This window comes from Monopterus albus, unplaced genomic scaffold, assembly GCF_001952655.1.
Source record: "Monopterus albus unplaced genomic scaffold, M_albus_1.0 scaffold44.1, whole genome shotgun sequence".
Taxonomy (NCBI): domain Eukaryota; kingdom Metazoa; phylum Chordata; class Actinopteri; order Synbranchiformes; family Synbranchidae; genus Monopterus; species Monopterus albus.
In genome coordinates, this window is record NW_018127924.1 from 686,987 (window position 1) to 707,377 (window position 20,391).

The 20,391-nt window shown below is 41.3% G+C and overlaps 2 protein-coding genes across 3 annotated transcripts in view; one reads left to right on the top strand and one right to left on the bottom strand.

Moving 5' to 3' along the window:
• The first annotated feature begins 1,307 nt into the window (after positions 1 to 1,307).
• Positions 1,308 to 2,480, top strand: rrs1 (ribosome biogenesis regulator 1 homolog). The gene is given in 2 exon segments (XM_020600071.1): positions 1,308 to 2,297; positions 2,300 to 2,480. Coding segments are annotated over 2 exon segments (1,029 nt in total). The 5' UTR covers positions 1,308 to 1,354; the 3' UTR covers positions 2,386 to 2,480.
• Positions 2,481 to 11,122: 8,642 nt separating this feature from the next.
• mybl1 (v-myb avian myeloblastosis viral oncogene homolog-like 1) overlaps positions 11,123 to 20,391 on the bottom strand; it is a 12,009-nt gene continuing 2,740 nt past the window's right edge. The window contains exons 3-16 of one of the 2 annotated variants that reach the window (XM_020599953.1): positions 20,308 to 20,379; positions 19,893 to 19,985; positions 18,460 to 18,680; positions 18,127 to 18,328; positions 17,976 to 18,050; positions 17,578 to 17,688; positions 16,605 to 16,844; positions 16,137 to 16,511; positions 15,883 to 16,022; positions 15,046 to 15,160; positions 14,255 to 14,371; positions 13,946 to 14,050; positions 13,685 to 13,870; positions 11,123 to 13,036 (exon numbers count right to left, since the gene is read on the bottom strand). In XM_020599953.1, coding sequence (XP_020455609.1) covers positions 12,911 to 13,036; positions 13,685 to 13,870; positions 13,946 to 14,050; positions 14,255 to 14,371; positions 15,046 to 15,160; positions 15,883 to 16,022; positions 16,137 to 16,511; positions 16,605 to 16,844; positions 17,578 to 17,688; positions 17,976 to 18,050; positions 18,127 to 18,328; positions 18,460 to 18,680; positions 19,893 to 19,985; positions 20,308 to 20,379 — 2,178 coding nt within the window. In that variant the 3' untranslated portion in view covers positions 11,123 to 12,910. The remainder of the gene's footprint in view (positions 13,037 to 13,684; positions 13,871 to 13,945; positions 14,051 to 14,254; positions 14,372 to 15,045; positions 15,161 to 15,882; positions 16,023 to 16,136; positions 16,512 to 16,604; positions 16,845 to 17,577; positions 17,689 to 17,975; positions 18,051 to 18,126; positions 18,329 to 18,459; positions 18,681 to 19,892; positions 19,986 to 20,307; positions 20,380 to 20,391) is intronic. The other variant, XM_020599954.1, reaches the window with a different exon arrangement.

Below are 20,391 nucleotides of genomic sequence, written 5' to 3' on the forward strand. Positions count from 1 at the left end.
GCTCAAGGGAATAAACTGAGGGTTAGAGAGATGCTGGAGTTTTCAAAGCACATTTAAATCTTAAAGCGCATTTAAAATCTGTGGGGATGCAGACACTGAGATTGGGAATGACTTTGCTCCATGCTCACACCTAGAACTTTATCTGGCCTTTGCTAATCTTCCATAAAGAAACCACCATGGAAAAGTGATCCTGTTTGGCATAATTCACCCTGGAGCCAAAGTCAGAATAACACCTTCAACACTTGAGGAGTGAATGACACAGGTCTTTGAGGCCAGCAGCTAGCTAGTGGGCTATGTTTAAACACGCCATATGACATCATGAGAGACTGTCGCCGGCTCTAATTAGAGAGTTTTAATTCTTGTCTTTAATTCTTAAACTGGGCAATTTTAGACAATATACATCCATGTCACTGAGGACTCTATAAGCTTCTCTAAATCACAGCAGGGGCTATGGGCATCTAATTACATTTCCTCTTCACATCTCCAAACACAGCATCACTTGTGACCTTATCTCTGTGCCTGTCAGAGTGTTAGCATTCACATGCCAAGTGTGTCGATGAATGTAATTACTGGAGCCCAAAAATAATAACAACACTGTCTTTGAGCAGCTGGCGGCCAATCAATTGTAATAGGACGCCCCTCCAACCCCTCCACCTTCTCCTTCAAATTAGTGGAGATAAGGACAAAAATAAAGTTGTTATAGTCCTGAATCTGAAACACATACAGAATGCATTACAGAGGAGGGGGGTATTAATACTAACTCAGTGAAAACACTTATAGTAATCCTATTATAAAGGTTATCACATCTTCAGAACATCTCTTAACTCTTTAATCATAAGTGGTCAAGTAGAAAGGCCCTGAAAATGCATAACTTTTTATGTTTATTTAGTTGTTGTGTTTGTTAATGTGTTCCTTGTATTAATCCGATTGTGTAAAGCAAATACATGTAGTAAAAGATAGAATATTTGCCTCTAAAATGCAATGAAGTCGAAATATGATGTAGCAGAAAATGAAAATACTCAAGTAATGTACATAGGCTATAGCTCTAAATTGCACTTAAGTACAGAACTTGAGTAAATGTTCTTTCCACCACTGGGAACTGTTTAATGGAGTACAGTTCAACGGCAGAACAGTAATTTGGCGTTTTGTTTATATAAATTTAGCATAGTGTCTTGAAACATGTTTGGAAGACAATAAATCACAAGAAAAATCCCCACAAAGAAATGGGGCAATGTCGCCCCCCGGTGTCTAAAGGTGGAACTACACCCACGCTCCCTGTGACCCGGAAGCACTTTGGTGTGTTTTTCTATTTTGCACGTGGAGGAGGAGTGAACATCGAGTAGCACTGACCAACATGTCTGGGTGTAGCGTGGAAGAGCTGCTAGCGAAAGCTGAGAAAGAAGAGGCAGAAAAACTGAAAAGTATTACCGTCCACAAAGAGCTGGACCTGGAGTTTGACATCGGCAACCTGCTGGCGTGTGATAAAAACCGGATCGATTCCAGGGACTTAAGGGGACAGAAGAAAGATGCCTTCCTGAGGTCTTTAGCTCGTGATAACACACAGCTTCTCATCAACGAGATCTGGAAACAGCCCACGGAGAGGGTCGAGGAGGCGATATTGGTCAAGTTACCCGACCCGACGACCCTGCTGTGCAGAGAGAAGCCGATTCCGAAGCCCAGACCTCCGACAAAATGGGAGCAGTTCGCCAAACTGAAGGGAATACAGAAGAAGAAAAAGACCAATTTGGTTTGGGATGAAACTGCTAAGGAGTGGAGGAGGCGTTGGGGATACAAGCGGGCCAAAGACGACACCAAAGAGTGGCTGATTGAGGTCCCGGAGACCGCAGACCCAAATGAGGACCAGTTCACCAAACGCGTCAAAGCCAAGAAGGAGAGGGTGGCCAAGAACGAGCTGAACAGGCTGAAGAACATTGCTAGGGCACAGAAAGTCAAAACCCCAGGTGTGGGGCTGACTCCCAAATCCCAGCAGTCCAAGGACGAGCTGGCCAGGGCGGTGAGTGTGGCCAGAACCTCCACAGCATCCGCGGGCAGGTTCCAGGACCAGCTGCCTAAAGAGAAACCACCAAAGAACACAGGCAAGAAGAGGAAGTTTGAGCCTCTCATCGGCGACTTTTCGCGGGAGAAGCAGAATCATCTGGAGCTTCTGAAGATCATGGACAGCAAGAAGCCCAAGCTGGACATCACCAGGGCTGTGAATAAACAGATGAGAGAGGAGGACAGGGAGGAGGCCGCAGCTAAGAACAAGAAGGGAGCAGGGAGGAAAGGACGCAAAGGCAGCATGGAAAGGGCAAAGGGAGGGGTGGTAAGGGAAAAGCAGGTAAAGCTGGAGGAGGGAAGAAGAGGCCCAAAACTGGGAAGCGCTGACACTGTCTGTGTCTTGGTATCAAAGCATTGGACTGGACATTCATGAAGCATGAAACGAAATGTTTGATTCACCTGTAAAGATGTGCGATGCTGTGACTGTCCAGGATCTTTGTGCACATTAGCTTTGCTGTAAACTGGTCCTGGATTTATGGAAGCAAATTAACTTCAGTATGTTAAAAACTTTGATCAGTACACTTTAATATTGCAGCCCAAAATAAATCTGACTGTGCTTTGTTTCCTCTGCAACTGAATGTAGAATTGATCAAATATTCAGGGCTAAATAAAGATAAATAGTTTTGACTTAACACAACAGACATGACAGGAAATTGTTTCCAAAACCTTAACACAAAAGTTATGTTTTGTTTTCTGTTGTTCCTGCTGTTTCACTGACTAATGTAATTTTTGACACATTTTGCATTGCATTATGGGAAAAAATACGTACATCAATAGTACTCTACTCCACTGCCATTTTGTAGTAGAAATCATACTGAGTGTTTTTATATTTGGTCAGTTTTCTAGTGAGAACACAACAGTTTGTGTGGATTTTGAGACTGAGCTGTCTGAGAAGGTTAACACAAAAATCTGTAAATCTAATTAGATTTTAAATTGCATATAGAATGCAGAATGATAATTACTGTGTCAATTTGTTTATTGAATTTTAATTGCAGGGTATACAATAATAAAAATGTCTTCAAAGACTGTACAAGTAGCAGTGAGTTAAAAAAAAAAATGCAACACAGAGAAGTCTTCCCCAAAAAGGAAGCTCATCTGAAGGTATTTTCAGTTTCATTTAAGACACAGTTAGACATGTCCGTCACTTGTTAGTTTACTGTAATCCTCAGTAAACAGTTTGCAGTAGTGTAGACAGGATGAATCGATTTTGACACTGTTGTAGTAGGAAAAGCACAGGTGTTACCAGTTCCATCAGCGAGTTGAGTCGAGTACAACAGGTGGCTACGTGGAATTCAGCCGTTAATGTTATTGCTTACACCTGTGTCAAAATGTTTTCAGTAAAAAAATATGTATAGGTACGTCAGAGTGATGAGCATGAATCTGTGCTGTATTCTGTGGTCTGAGTGGGATAAAAGACAAGACTTAGCCTCTCGGTTTGGGCCTTGGAAACTTGTTATGCCATTATGTACGGCGAGCAAACACAAACTGGGACTGGAGCGCCTCAATACAACACCAAAGTGTCTTCTTTTTGTGCATGGATCAAATGGTACCATTAAATTATAAGCCTGACCAATGAAGGTAGTTCATCACATTGCTGCAAAACTGTGTTAAATCCAATATTGCTATAAACAGTCTTGCTCAATTATTTGCCCACTTTGATATAACAGAGATGTTTAAGGGATACATACCTCTGACGGATTCATATTGATCAATGTGTTATTTTCATGTCTATGAAAAACTTTAATTTGTATTAAATCAGGGTTTTTAAATGAAAATGATAACAATCCTCTGACACAAGCTCAAGCCAGTGAAGGAACACTAGTGGCACATTACATATACTATTAATGGAGTTTGGAGCTAATGCAATCGAATGTTTCCATTTTATCACCTGTATCTCTGATGACGTCCAATGATGTGATATAACATTTGTTATATCTCATGTCATTTCTAAACATGGAGCAGCTCTGTGTTTGTGTCCCTTCTTCTTTCTAGAAGTAAACATCAGATTGAGTTTCTAAGCAGCTTATCTGTGGTTTTTGATTATGTAAATGCTTTGCTTTGGCCTTGGTGTCTACAGTGGTGGCATCACACTGAATTAGGAGCAGTGAGAAGTGGAACAGATAGCTCTCACAGCCAGAATTTGCACTTTTGGGTGGGTTTTCTGTTATTCTATCAGCTTATTACTCTATAACTGATGGTGCTTTGGTCGCTACAGGTTTATATTTTCATGTAGTAGCAGAGGGGGTGCAGTCCAATTAGGATTGCTAAAGCTACATATAAGATTAATTAGTTGTCTTATCTATTGTGTTTCCTCATTGAGACAAACATACATCTTGCTCAGTTCACCAAGCTAATTCATGTCCTTCCCAACAGGAGTCAAACCCTATTTCCTGTTAATGTTTCTAATTATTTAGAAAACTAAAACATACATCTCTTTCTATTTAGATATGCCATAGAAAATAAAGAAATAAATAGAAATGAAATGTCCAGTGCCGTTTTATATTATTGATGGATGCTTTTTGATTCCTGACAAGCTCCAAGCCAAGCGTCACTGCACTGTAGCAGTGGAGGGGGTTTCGATCGCCATCTGTTGAGCCGTCCCCAGCCCATTCATCCAGGCCACTGCAAAATGAGACACAGCCAATAAAACTAAATCAATCATCTCTGTTGATGAGGTGAAATTATGAATTCTCATCCACGGCAGGCGGGAAGTGGCAATAACGCCTAAACTTGTCTCGCATGCATGTTGTTTTGTGCAAGTGTGACCAGATGGCAAAAGAACAATATGGAACTGGTACAAAGAGAAGATGGCCAAGCATGAGCTTTCAGATGAAGTCTGTTTTTTATTCCATTGCTGAGCTAAATAAAAAAAAGTGAAAATAAATGTCTGCTGATATTTATCCCTGCCATCTAGGAAGAACACACCTAATGGTCTAAAGATCATCTTGTATTCTGCTGGGGCATGCTTGTGTGTGTTGTACCCTGTAAGAATGTGTGGTTGTGGCTCCAGCCAGTGCTGCAGTGGATTAGTCAGCTGCATTTATTTAAAGGTGGTGCAGAGAGAGTACAGGAGCCTCGGTCAGTGTGCAGGTGCCAGATCTTCAAGATGCAGCGCATTTACATACACAGCCATGAACACTTTGAAGTCTTCACCACTGTCCTTGCACCACAAGGTGAGTGGAATCATATCTGCAGTGAAGTGTGGCTTAGCATGATGTTATTTGTATTGTTCGTGAAAGCAAGATGGCACATTAATATCAGCTGATTATGCTGTTCCTCCTTAAGCAGTGTTTATTTTCTGAAAGACATGGGTGTGCTGATATGTTTTACATTTATGTAAAGATGTTCTGCACATTTGCAGGTTTGACAAATAATAAAACTAACCTTTGTGCTGATTCATCTCCACTTTCAATGATTAACAGGGAGGTATCGATACAGAGCAAAAGCTGAAAAGGCAAGTTAAACCTTCTTTTTGACATAAAAATCCATCAGCTATGCATTGATAGAAAGCTGCATCCTGGGCTGTGTGTTGTCAGTTGTATGCAATTCAATGTTAACAACTGTGTTTATGAGGCTAAAAATTTGTCGGTTTTTGGTGAAATTGTCCTGAATATATAGTTGAATAATAAGATACATATATAATACCTATGATTAAATTGATAAATTTATGACAATTTCACCAAAAACTGACATTTTTTAGCCTCATAAACACAGTTGTTAAGGCAAAAGTGTTGCACTGAATTGCATACAATTGTACAGGTGTACCTAATAAAGCGGCTGGTGAGTGTATTTTACTGCACAGCAGTTAATCTCTGAGTCTTATCACACAATCCTTTCCATTCACTGAGTCTGACTTGTAGACTACAAAGACCTGGACACTAACAGGTTTCATCATTATAACAAACAGCAATGCAACAAACCACATCTAATTTAAATGAAATATTAAAGTTGAAACAGCATCTTGAAACTGTGCAGAGTAAAAATGGCTGCAACTCTCTCTGTGTCCATTAGATGGTAGTGGTGCACAGCTACAGGCCCCACTGGCCAGATGAACTGGAGCTGTCTCCAGGTGACGCCATCCTGGTGCTGTCCAAACATGAGGAGGAGAGATGGTTTGGGCAGCTGCAGGACGGCCAGCAGGGCTACTTCCCCGCCTCCTGCGTGATGGAGCTGAGCCAGGTTGGTTGGCTGCCCGAATGTGCTCAGCAATGCAGTACGGCCGAGCTGTGCTGTCGCCACCTTTTAATTTCTGAAGGCATTTCTATTCTATTTTGTGTTGTTCTTCCACATCAGTGTAATTTTCAAAGGCCCTGTAAACTGATTTTCTCATTCAGCTTCTTAAATTCTTCTGAAATAGTATAAATAAATTTAGATTTGTATGCTCCACAGATGAAATAACTTAAAGCAAACACTTTCAACTGTTTACTGTTACTCAAAGTGGAAAAGGATGAGAGCTATTTTTAACTCAAACACATTTTTTCCCCACCGCCAGGCTAATCTGCCTCCCAAAGCCCTACGAAGAAGTTTAACTCTGAGAACCTCAGCTTGGGACAACGATTCAGGTCTACGCAGCAGATATGGAAAGTAAGTGTTAACTCATACAATAGCCATAATAACACACATTCCCAGCAGCTGTTGCCTGCATCCCCCATCATCAAATGCCATCCCACTGCTCTCCGCCCAGCACCCCTGAACAGGTGGCCCCTCTTGTCCCTTGTTATTTGACAAAGCACACTGATTACTAGCCCCTACACTTACAGGCAGGCTTGCACACACACACACACACACACACACACACACACACACACACACACACACACACATTAGTCACTCCCCTCTCACTGCATTGCATTTCATTAAGACCAAAGAGGAATAGGAGGGAAAGGAGAGTTTGTAGTTTTTCATCTAAAATATTAAAAATGTTTGAAAGCACAATGAAAGTCTTAAGAGAAATTTTACAATGCATCATCAGATATTTTAAGGAAATTTTGAAATGTTTTACTTAATATGACTACAATAAAAGCTGCTTGATAGGATACTGTAGCTCTCTTGCAGCTACTGTGAGTATAGGGGCGTTTTTATTTGACAGCCGGCCACTAAACTTAGCTCACACACACTTATACACACACCACACTGAGCCTTCTGTACAGCTTCGTGCCTGTCCTGTCTGCTTGCAGTGGAATTTGGGTCATGAGGAATAAACAGGGCCTTTGTGTTTGTTATTTCCTCTTTGTCCCCCAGGAGGGGAAGCAGAGGAGGAGGAGTGGATGGAGGCCAGGGTGAGCGCAAGGGGCCCTTCCTAGTGCAAAGACCTCTGCCTCAGCCTGTGGCCTCCCCGCCACAGACACAGAGATCCACGGGCCTGCTCCACAGGATCCTATCCAAGTGCCGAAAAAAGAGTGACTGCCAGGGAGCCACCAACAGGGCCTTCGAGGGCGACTAAGAGGCTTGTTTATTTTGTCCAGAGTGGTTGAGCTGAGCTCACTGGGGTGGGGCCACTGACTGTAGGTGCAGGGAAGTTGGCAGGTGAGGGGAGGAGCTTCAGAAAAAATGAAGACAGGTCTTGAAAATCCTGATTTGAGTAGGTACCTCTTACCTTATCAGGTCTTCTTTACTTGGCTGCAAGTAAAGAAGCAAGAGGTTAAATCCAAACTAGTGATGTCACAGAAGGTGCTTGGGCCATTAGCCTCTGCTGTGACATCACAGATGGGGGTGTGGCCAGAAGTGTAACATGACTGAAAGCTTGAATGTATAGAGAGCTAAGCAGCTGTTGTTTTCTGCACCATTTTTCACCTTGGCAAGATCAAATGTCACACGTGCGCTTTGAAAAATACAGACCTGCAATCATGTGTAACTAAGTGTAAAGTCAGCGGCACTGAAGTAATAAGTGATGCTTCAGATTTAGCCTTTGCTACATGTTTGATGCGGTTACCTAAGCGAAATGTTATTTCATTTAATCTGCTCATATTAATCTGTCAATATGTATCTCTACGTGTGGCTGCATAATATGTGATATTATTATGGTTATAAAAGCAAACTCTCACTGGTTAACATCCTTTAATTTCCATGGAAACAAACTTAAGTTTATTAGTTTATATTTCAGCTCTTCTCATTTTTGTTTCAACACAGTGGGCCTCCCACCAAGGAACAGAAAAAAACCCTCTGTCAAGTAAAAAGAAGTGTGATTGAGGCCCGTGTAAAGCCTTGCCAGAGGACCAGGGATTGTGCTGGTTCCCCTGGTGATACCAAAGCAGCTCTCAGAAGTCACATTTAGTCTTCTTCTGTGGTGCGTCCCAGCATGTGGGCTACCTCCTTGCAGAGGACATAAACACCAAACCTAATTCTAGCCTTGGCCTTGAGGGAAATACCCTCCACCTCCTCCCCCACTGTTTGATATTCACTGTTGTATAATCCTTTGTAATAAAGGCTGTAGGAGGCAGTCACTCTGGGGCCAGTGTTTGGGAGGCATGTCTTGCATTGGGAAACGGTGTTCATGATACAAAGAGACAGCTCCACTGGCCCTGTGAGCAAACTCTGATTCATGAGAAGAATATCAAGGTGGGCCTCTCCACTGCTGTTACTGTTACGGCTTATCTCAAGCTCATGACTTTCACTTGCATGCTTAAATGTTTTTAAATGTATTAATATGAGATATTCTGTAAAATGTGCCTAACTTGGAGCTGTATGAAAAAAGAAATATCACTTGTCTGATATATTCTGGATTCTTATTTTGCCTGCGATTAGCATTCACTTATTTGAAAGTGAGTGATTCAAATACTGAGTTACTTCAAAACATAGCAAATGGGAGCCTAACTTACAGCTCTGACACGTACAAGTGGAAACAGTGACCTATATATGTGGAAAGGCCAGGGTCCAATTTTAACACACACACGTGACTGTAGACTCTCCCGCTTAAAAGTATGCTATGCCTGCTGCACTGTGCTTTCTGTCTTTGGGGAATGGAGGAGGTGGGAGGATGGGTAACAGGGTGCCTGCCAGATGACTGCTCTGTCAGCCCTATATGGGCTGCCATCTGCTGTCTAGCACACACAAAGGCAAATCGTGTATGAGCGAGTTTGTGCGCTTGCTTTTTGATTTTGGGTGTGTGCTCAAAGGATCAAGGCAAGGCTGATCAAAACCTTACATGGCAATGGCTAACTCAGTTACTAGAGTCATAGAGAGGCCAGGACATACAGTATAATACAATTAAAATGTGTATACTATTGCATAAAATGTTAATAAATCTCACTATTCACAAATGTATAATTCCATTAAGTCTACTCTGTCAATTAGTCATTAAAATAGAACTCTTTCACTTAAATACATGCATTAAGCATGAGGTGGAAGGGCTGCTGCAAATAACCAATTAGGAGGCAAAAGGTCTCTGACGTCTTTCAACTCTTAGTGAGGATGACACAAGAACAAAAGACCCTCTTATACAGAGAACAAGAGCAAAGGGACAACAGATTGATTAAGTGAACATGGTGTGCATGTGCGCATTGTTTCAGTGTACGTGCACTGCTGCTTCTTCAGCATAAGGCAAGTCATCATGTTCTTCGCCTCCCACCATTTGGGGTGTGATTGAGTGAATGGGCCTGTAAAACCAACAGCCAAGAGGACAAAGGAGCCCAGGGGCCTTAAGTCACGGGTGAGTGGGCCCCTTTAGGGCCAGCAGCTGACCCTGTGGAGAGGCCTCTTGTTCTGGTGGAGGGGGCTCGTGTCCCTAGACCCCAGGCCAAGCAGACAGCATCCCAACATATACATGCACATTTGAAGGAAGTGAGCTTAAACCCCTCTATCAGTTGTCAAACCCCGCTTCCAACAATTGACCTGCATGGCTGCTGGCTCCATCTGGAGACAAGTGACAAAACCTGATTAAAGCTGGAATATTCCCATGAAAACCGCTTACTAGGAATACATTTTTGGCAAGATCTCAGGATGCTGCTATGCCTGCTGTCAGCATGTCAGAAAAACTAAAGGATCATCAGCGATCTTTATTACTGGAAACACCATGTAACATGCACTAATTTGTACTGGGGCAAAGGGGGAAAAAGACCTGGAAAAATGCAATACAATTAGCCTTTGTAGTCATGCAACAAATGTTTATTATTCCAAATTAAGTACATGGTTACCAAGACATTTGGCAGGATTTCTACCTTGGTTATGATTTCAACTGAAAATGCTACAAAATATAGTGTTTACATCTGATTCGACTTGTAAAAGAAAGCAAAATCCAGCCTCTTGTGTATTGCTCATGCATAACTACACTAGTATATGAGAGCTGCTACTGTCCTGTCTAATGCCTATGATATTACATGGCCAAGTGATGTGTTAAAACAAACTATTAAGTTGGACTTAACAAATGGAATGTATAAACACAAGTCAAACCAACAAACTGAACACAGAACACAAATATATACAGATTAGACACATACTGTATCAGCCATCAGATTCAAATACAATGTCTTACGTGGATACTGTTACTCTACTTTCTGTTTTAGGGTACTCCACTTGATCTCACTGATTCCTTTCTTATTCTAACTGAATTGCAGGGTAGTCAAGATTATAATTAATACTGGATCCGCTAATGCCAATAACACACAAAATACCATTTACAGCTGTAGTGTTACTTGACCAGATTAAAGAAAGTTTGTTTCAGGGTGGTTAACATGATATGAATCAGCCTGTTAATATGGAAGCACATTCTTCAGAATCACACCCAAATTGCTGCTTATTTACATTATATTTTATGCATTTTGTTTTTATGCAGTGTCAAAAATGAATGAGTGCTTATGGATTTGCTTAAGGGTATTTCATCATGATACAAGGTTTTTGTTAGACACTGGCTGCTGTAGGGATCAAATTTGAATCTTGCTGCAAAATAATAATAATCACATTTATTTGGCCAAGTATGTTACACACAAGGAATTTGTTTCCGGTACAGAACCGAGGCAGCCATCTGCAGCGCCAACTCACACCAATGGCTCTAACCATCGAGGGCAACTTGGGGGTTCAGTGTCTTGCCCAAGGAGACTTCGACACATGGACTGCACACACCGAGATTTGAACTGGCAACCCTCCAGTTGGGAGATGACTGAGCTACCCACTGAACCACAGTTGCCCCCAGATAGCCGGTCTCACCTGTCTAAAAGGGTTTTATGCAAGGCTTCTATGTAGCGTATTAAAGTTTCTGCAGCTGAACAGGAGAAAACAATGTATTAAAATGAAGCAGTGCAATCTTAATGTCAGCCTTCATTATAAAAGGGGAGACATCCATAAACATACACCAACACACAAAGACAAGAGCTACATCATCTGAACAAACAAAAACATTTTAAATTAAATGAGTAAAAAGTGCAATTTGTCTATGATTAGAGGTCAGAGGTGGAGTTTTGCTACCTAATAGCAACACATTTGGATCAAAGGAAAAATGCCCCATCTGTTACAGGATCACATATACAACTACACAATGGTTATTTGCTATATGTTGCCCAATCAGGAAAAGAAATTAACACTAAGTTAGTGGCAGTGCATGTTCTTCTATCTTGAAGTCATGAAAGTGAACGGTAGCCCAATCCTGATTTTGAAAGAGGACAGTAGAATTCAATAATTTCTCTTATTTTTTTTTTAGAAATAAATAAATTAGTAGACATTAAATAAATAAAATCTACAGCCTTCACATGAAAAGTAAATCATATTTGACCAGGTGCGTGTTGTTGTAACACTAATGATATGGGAACTGGTCAGCACCAACCACAACACACTGAAACATCTGACCAGAGCAATGGTGATAATTTATATTCTATTACAGACAGAACTGCTTTAGAGCAAGTGAGTGTTTTAGGCTGTTTTGCCAGCAAAGTTAAAGTAAAAATAAAGAACTCATGGTGTCAGATTTATATTAATACCTAAGCTTTAGAGCTGTCAGATAATAAATAAAACAAACTGAAAATCAAAGTACCCTTCCATTCTTGAGGTTCTTAAACATGTAAATTGCAATGAAATACATTCAACCAATGTCTCCACAGACACTGTGGCCTTAAAAAGGAAATGCTGTGTTGCTAAAAACGAGACCATCACAAGTGCTATCCAGTTTGCCCTTAAAAACACTGCTTGTTTCCCAGCAGCAAATCCGCTTAATAGTGCAATACTGACAGCTCCCCATTTCTATCCTCACAAACTACACATCACTGTGGATAAGAATTCAGCAATGAGACACTGCTGTTACAAACACACAATTGTATTTTTGTTCCTCTAATGTAAAAGCCATTTTTAACATTGTAATCTGTACTGTATGCGTCTTCTAAAAAACCCATGGTGTGATTTAAGAAATACATGAGTGTCAATAAAGAGCTACAAATTTTGCATGTGCGTGGTTTTTATCTTCTAACAATGATGCCATTTAGCAAAACAAGCTGGAAGAGATACACACCGAGTAGTGTTGCATCATAAAATGTCTGTCTTGTCATTTAAACAATATATTAACAATATAAAACTCAGAAGCAGCTGCTGCTAGTTATAAACTCTCTATGTCTACAGCCTACTGTCAGTGTAGGTTGTTTCAACATTACTAGTATTCGGTCTTATCATATCTGTACAAAACTGCTCATGTAGCCCGGTTGTGTGTTTAAAAGAAAATAAAGCAAACATCATCATTGAAGAACAGGGCAGTGACCTAGAAATGTGCTGAAAACAATACCATCCTCCTTGTGGAGGCCCCTGGCAGTGGATTTCTGCTTCATAAAGAAAAAAAAATCATTTGTCTTCACTGGATTGTCTCTTAAAAGATTCAGTGGAGGTGTCAGTTGTCATACAGGTGTAGTAGTGTTGCCTGCACAGTGAGAGGACGGCTTTAAAGCACAAGAGCCCTTGAGGCAGAGCCAGACGACGGGTAGGGGTTCAGGTACTGACGAGCCTGTTCTGTCATGATTAGCTGGTCCTGTGTCTTCCCATAAACCACTGCTTCCCAGTCACTCACCTGCAGAGAAGGTGACCAAGCATCACGCTAATAGCTTATGTCTTACAACATTTGTAAGAACTACTCAATTTTACACTATGTTGTATCAGTAATTCCCAGCATTTTGGCTGTAATGTACCGTATTGGGAGACTAATAATAACTAGAAGAGTTATAGTGTGTTCACATTGTTGTGGAAAAAGGGCTTTTGCATGCGCCTTGCCATTGTTGTGTATGTGGTACACTGCACAGGCCCTGCACGGATGTCTGACAGGCACAGTGCAGGGCAGGGGTTACACCGAAAGTTCAGGTTACAGTACATAACGGTTTCTTAATTTCCCAAACTGCACAATAACATATGATCCTAATATCGAGAAGAGAAGAAGACAGACAACCTATTTAGCTAGCAAAATAACAGCACACTACCAGGATTGGAAAAAAAAAACTGTGTGAGCCTCTAACACTGTGATCTACTGCTGGCAACGTTAGCACTGTAGCTAAAAAACGTGCAGTTCTGTGCAGCAGTTCCTGTATATATTTTGTCCTTACTTTTCTAAACAACATATTTATACATAAGCTATAATGGCTTATGTTAATAAATATTTATTATATTAAAATATTTTAGTAGGATTCCTTACCTATGGTTTGGTTAAAGAAAGTTTCTTGTGTACCTGTACGGTGACATGTTTTGGTGCTTTGTGCGTGGCAGGGAGCTTCTTCACCCGAGGGCTAGTAAATCGATGGGGATGTGCTGCTGAGGATTCCGCTCTCCCAGAAGTCAAAGAGTGGCTACACTCCTCTTGCTCAGGGATTGGGGTAATCAGTGATGAGCTTGTCAGTAGATTCTCATCTGGCATCTAAAATATGATGGTCAAGCACTCATCAGTAATCCAAACCAGTGATTCTGACCCAGTGTCCTCCAAGAGACTTACTTGTGCGTTGCTGAGTTGCTCTTGGAAGAGTTGGATGTTAAGGGAGTCTTTATCCCAGGGGTCCAGCACAAGGGACTTGCGCACTTTTCTAGCTGGGCCATCATTCTGACATCACAAGACCACAATATAAATAATAGTCAATGCTTTTGTTCCATTGTGGGTAAACTACAATTTTATCTTAGTGCCCTGATTTATTTTAAGAAAATATTGCAACTCATTTATCTATAAATATGGTGAAATATTTATTTGTTTCTTCTGATAACAGAGAAAACATTAGTATGTTCCCCTAATGGATGAAGGTGGGCATACATTTTGTTTCCATGCCCTGTAGTCTGGCTGGATATCTGCTCTGTTGAAGATGTCTGCTCCAGTCTCCTGCTTCAGTACTTCTCGAATGTCTTCTTCTAGAAACGCCAAAGGCTGTGGCTGAAAAACACAAACAGACATAAAAATATCCATAACAACAGCCATATACCGTATACAGTAGCAAGAAACAGTAAGTGAACCCCCTGGAATCATCCAAATACAATCTACTTTAAGTAACAACAAGAATGAATTCCTTTGTTTATCATACAGGATAATGTCCACCACTTTCCCGATGCAGCAGGACAAAGACCCTAAACATGGAAGCACATCTACTACAGAATGGCTTCAAACAAAGAAAATCCAGCTTTTGGAGTGGCCCGGTAAAAGCCCAGACACAATAGAGGTGCTGTGGACAGACCCCAAGAAAGCCATTCACACCAGACATCCTAAGTATGAGCTGAACTAAAGAGAAAGAAAAATTCCTCCTGAATGTTGTGCAGGTCAGATCCACAGCTACTGGAAGTGCTTCTTTGAGGTTAAAAGAGTTTAACTCCAAGCATTCACTTATTTTTCCAACAGCTCTGTCACTGTCCAAAACAAGGATTATAACTGCTTGTGTGTTATTAGCCTGAGTACATTGTATTTGTCTGTACATGTGACTTACAGTAGATATAAATCAGATTTTATGACCACAGGGTTCACCTACTTTTTGTTGCCACTGGAGATACAGTAGGAATGTTACCTAAATAAAGAAACACTCAGGTTTATGCAGACAGTCACATGTGACCTCTTACCTCCATCTTCAAAGGCCCATGCATTTTCTCCTGAGCAGCCAAAGCGTTTTTGAAGGGAGTCGGTGTCCTCGGGCTTGGAATCACTACAGTTTTAAGAAATGTAGGGGTCCAGGAACTGGAACGTTGACAAAGAAGATTATACACAGAGTACTAACAATCGGATTAAATTAATGTGAAAGATTCTTGTGGAATGTTTAGACAAAGGATAGCAACCTTCTGGATTTTATGCTAGGTCAAATGGGATGTATACTGCTATGTCCAAAATTGTTAATTGTTATTAGATTTAGCATCATGATCCTGGACTATGGCCTGTTTTCCATCCCTGATGTCACCTGTTATTGTTTACACTGCCCCTGGTCTTTGTGCATTTCCCTGCACTTATTACCTGCTATGATCAGCTCTGACTTCATGCACCTGCACCATCTGTGCAATGAACCAGCCATCACATAAGCCAGCTCTCTGCTTTCTCCTTAGACTATCTAGTGCCTGTTTTCTCCATAGGATTCAGCCCTGCTCCCCACCTTTTGTTAGGCTGGTCATTTTTGTGTTCCTTGCTCCTCGTTTGTTTCACCTGTACTTTATTACTTTCTGCATTTTGTTATTTGTCGCTCCCTGTGTCTCGTCATTGGTTTCCTCCTGGTCAGCCTTGTTTGTATTGCCTGCATTGTTGCCTTATTTTTCCACATTACTGTATGTTCCTGAGTCTGTTGTCCCAAGATGTCTTGTTGTCCAATGAGTGTATAATCCTTACAATTTAGCACTTTGGGAAATAACATAATCTGGATGGCTGAGAAACTCCACAGACATATACAGTAAAGTTTTCATATATTTATTTACCCATCATTCTCTTTCTGGTGCTTAGGAGTGGTTTCTTTGTGGAGCGGAGTGTTGAGGAGACACCTTTGACCACACACTGGGGTTGAGGTGAGGGCAGGATTATCCAGATTCAGATTCTCTGCCCCTGATAAATTGCAGAACTGGGGAGACAGACAGACAGTAACATGACCAGTGCAACCACAGGAAATTGACTCTATGACAAAGTAGTCAGCTGAGGATTGGATTAGGGTGTACGAAAAAAGAAATAGATTTACTTGTGATGGGGTAAATGGCAGTGACTTTGTAGGTGTGTTTTTGGGAGTATTTGGGATATTTTCCACAAAGGAGAAGCAAGTGCTGTCACACAAAGGAGATGGTTCTCCCCTCTGTCTTCTCTCTCTCCTACCAGTAGCTGCCTGGGAAGGTTTTGATGAGTTGATGGAAGTCACAGTGGTGGCACTGCCCAGACCAAATGGAGCACAGTTCTCGTCCTGGCCTGAGACGGAACTCGAAGTGTTGACTGCATAAGTCAGTGAATTGTCAATCATTTTCTCTTGCAGGAGGGCAGTGTATCCTGCCTGGTTGTGCCTGGGCGGTGTGGCTGTGTCAGACAGGTCAAAACTGGCCACATCACTCCATGCAACAGGGTCCTGTAGCGCAAAACACATCTACAGTAGATCTTAAATACATGTGTGAGTATTGACCAGCAAATTCATACATCCAAGTCTCTTTTCATTACTTACTGAGTCAATCAGCTCCATGGTCTCTGCAAACTCTGGTATGGTCTGCAGGGTGGACAGCACAGTGCTGGCTTCCACTGCCAGGAACTTGCTCGGGGAGACTGAAAGCTGTGCTGGAGGGCCCTGGGGGATCTCGGGGCCCCGCCAGGGTCTTCTCTCGGTCTCCTCCTCTAGGCTGCTGATGCTTGTGGTCAATGTGCCATCAGACACGCTGTCTGACCAGGCTGAGTACTGCTCCAAACTCTGAGGGATACAAGAAAAAGAACACTAGTGTTAGATCTGAACTGATGATGTGAAATTGATAGATGCAGTTTAAAATTATCATAAATTCAGATCAGTTTTGAAACAACTGTGGAGAAGACTGGTGATATTACAATATATCAGGCCAATCCTGACCACTAAATCATACAATATAAAGTCACTTACTACGAGGAATGCAATTTTAAATTAATGCAGTGAATGAAACATGAAAAGTGTCAGAGGGACAGAATAGGAACAAGAGAGACAGATTGCCTGGGTCAAAACCAAACTGCTGGCTGGGCGTGGGTATTGGGCAGGTGAAATGAGAACTGGAGGGGATGAGGGAGCAGTCTCAATGAGTAGAGAGGTGGAGAAGGTAGTTACTATAGCAGCACTACAGCAAGTGCACCATTCTTGTTTTCACATACACTGAAAAAAGTCCACCTCACTGAGTCAGTTAAACATGAGTCTTAAAATCCATTCCTTGAAGCAAGTCCACCGAGGAGATGGGATTTGGGAATTTTCTAGAATCATGTGTCAGTATTTTTGTTAAACCAGATGAAACATTTGTAAGAGTCTGTTTGGTTTTAAATTAATGTAATTAATTTGATTTTAAGACTCGGTTAAATAGCATATTTAATATCAAAATGACCCTTTTTACAGTGCATGTAAACTACAAACACACGCAGGCTATGCTGACTAAGTATGCTAACACACATTCAGAGTGTGTTCTTACACATGGACCTCTGCACTGCACTTGTCGCGGGACTTCATTTTCTGCTGACATAAGCAGCAGCTCAAGCTCCTTAATTCTCTGTTCTCTGTCAGGATCATCCAGGCAGGATGGCTGGAATAAACAAATGTCAGGGAGGAGAGGTTGAGAGGACAGCAGGAAAGGACGAAGTTAAGAAAGCCAGACAAAAAACAGACTTGTACACAAAACATTTATGGGAGCATCTGAGATTTACCCCCTTATGTCTGTTATTAAATGTTAGATGAAAGTAACAGGACGTTCAAGTTTTTGATTTGAAGTCCAGGAGTTAGCAATCACAAGGATAACTACAGAAAGTACAGACAATAAAGATTGTAACATGGGTTTCCCACTAGCATTCAAAGAAATGGACAAAGACTCACTGGTGTGAAGCCTGAACTATCAGGAAGATTGTCCATCAAGTGTCCATTGTGAAGATCATAAGGATATCCCACCATCTAAGACATAGAGCATGAAGGTAAGAAATAAAAACACAAAACACCAAATAGTGTGAAGCTCACAAAAAGATCTGACCTGGGTGGGTCCCTGTACAGGTATAGGACTGTGATCAGAGTGCTGGGTCTCTGTCGGATTTGGGGGGCATGGCCTGTGGTGGCGTCTCTTCGCTGCAGAATGAGAGGAAGAGAAAATTTTGGGACCATCTTGCAGGTAACCCTCATGTTCCACCTTCCTCCTCATGGTGGAGTTCCAGTGGTTTTTGATGGAGTTGTCTGTCCTGTTGGGGGGATTTTTTAATCAAATTACCTCTCTCATCACTTAAAAAGGGATTTTTTTTAAATCAAATTACCTCTCTCATCACTTAAACTGGATGTAAAAATAAATGTTGTATTTGTCTAATTTTATTACCGTCCTGGAAGAAGCTTGGAGATCTCCGCCCAGCGGTTGCCAAGCCGTTTGTGGGCCTCATAAATGATTCGATCCTCTTCCTGAGTCCATGAAGACTTTTTCACCTCTGGGTTGAGGTGATTGTGCCAACGTTCACGGCACTGTTTCCCAATCCTTCCCTGGAGGTGCTTTGCAATCACCGACCAACGCTTGGGGCCATATTTGTGAACTAGGTCAATAACCTGCACAAACACCATCAGAAGAGGGGTATTTATTTGGATTTCTAAATCAGAAATATTATTGTTCATACATTGCTACACCCTCTTGAAGTGCTTTGTTCTGTTTTATTTTATGTATGAAAGGTTGGTGTAAGGCCCTGATTGGATTCATTTAAATTACAGGTGTGGTTGGAAAGCACCACTAGGGGTCAAAAGAAGTCCCCATTATGGCCATGGTACCCCATGTCAGCCAAGCAGTCTCCACTGCTGCAGAAAAAGAAGAAAAGGCCTACCTAAAGCATACTGTCATTACTGCAGCAGATAATCATTATCTAAGCCAATGCACCATCTTAATGTTTTGATAAGGTTCAACCCATAGAATGGATCAAAACAAATAGGGGTTGTTAGCAATGAAGATGATGTCAAACCACCCCTGAAAAAAGCCTGCAGCATAGTCAAAATATAAATGCTTTCAGAAACGGCATGAAGTCAATTTCACCACCAAAACCCTTTACATAACATAGCATAACATAACATAACATAACATAACATAACATAACATAACATAACATAACATAATATAACATTATTATTCATCCACCACCTATACAGTCCTATATAGGTGGTGGTCAGTAGGTTTGCATAAAGAGAAAAATCACATACTGTATTTCCTCTTTTATAATTCATAGCCAGTGCCTGCTTCAGTATTACAGCAGCAGCAGGGCCTGTTTAGCTGTTTGTGTCACAGCTGAAAAATGTTGGCAACCCCAGGCATGACTGAGAACTGTGTTTCTGTTATGATGTCAAGATTTCAGAGGAATGAGACACCATTCTTGACATTCTTGAAGAATAGTGAACCTTTTAAGGAATGCACTGCTCATCTTAGTGGTGGGGAAGGTTTTAGAACTTAACTCTGTAATGAAGGGCTGCACTCTAAACTAGTGAACTGGAAAATATGTGTTTTATTAGGGATGATGTAGTGGAGCATTTACTATGCTAAAAGAAAAAAAGAAACAGGCAAATTAAGTGCTTTTGGCGGGAAGTAAGTTTGCACATGTGTATAGCCCTGTTGGTCTGAAGATAAAAGATACATTGCATATTGTAACGTTTGAGCTTGTATTCTGTTCTTTCACTTGACTAAAATTCTCTTGACACTCCCCACAGCTTCATTCTATCTCTCCTATCATGTTTTCACCCCTCTTTTTGTCCAGAACAGGACCTACCAGCTCCTCTTACCTTTTGATCCTCCTCTTTTGTCCAGGGTCCTTTCACGAGGTCTGGGTTGAGCACCTTCTGCCAGCGATGCTGACACTGGCCATCTGTCCTCCCCTGTGATAGAGCAGCACGAACAACAACACCTCATTACACCACACCAGTGCCTTACAGTTATACCTGCTCCAGACAGCTGTAGATAAATCTGCCTCTCCAGTGACTGCACCCATGACTTACCATCACTGTAAAGAGCAGTCTATTGAGGAACAATGTTAATTATGGAATAATTAAATGGTTTGGATGATTATTAACTGCTATGATGGAAAGAGATAGAATAGCTGGACATGAAGCAATGAGATTCTACGCCTAATGTTTCCAAACAACACAGTTTTGCCTTGAAATTAGTACACAAGGCAAACACATTTCATTGTATACTTACTGGAAAAAAGTTAGCTATTAATTTCCAAGAGTCAGTTCCATGCTGCTCAACAAGCCTTTTCAGTTTTTCATCCTTGAAATATGA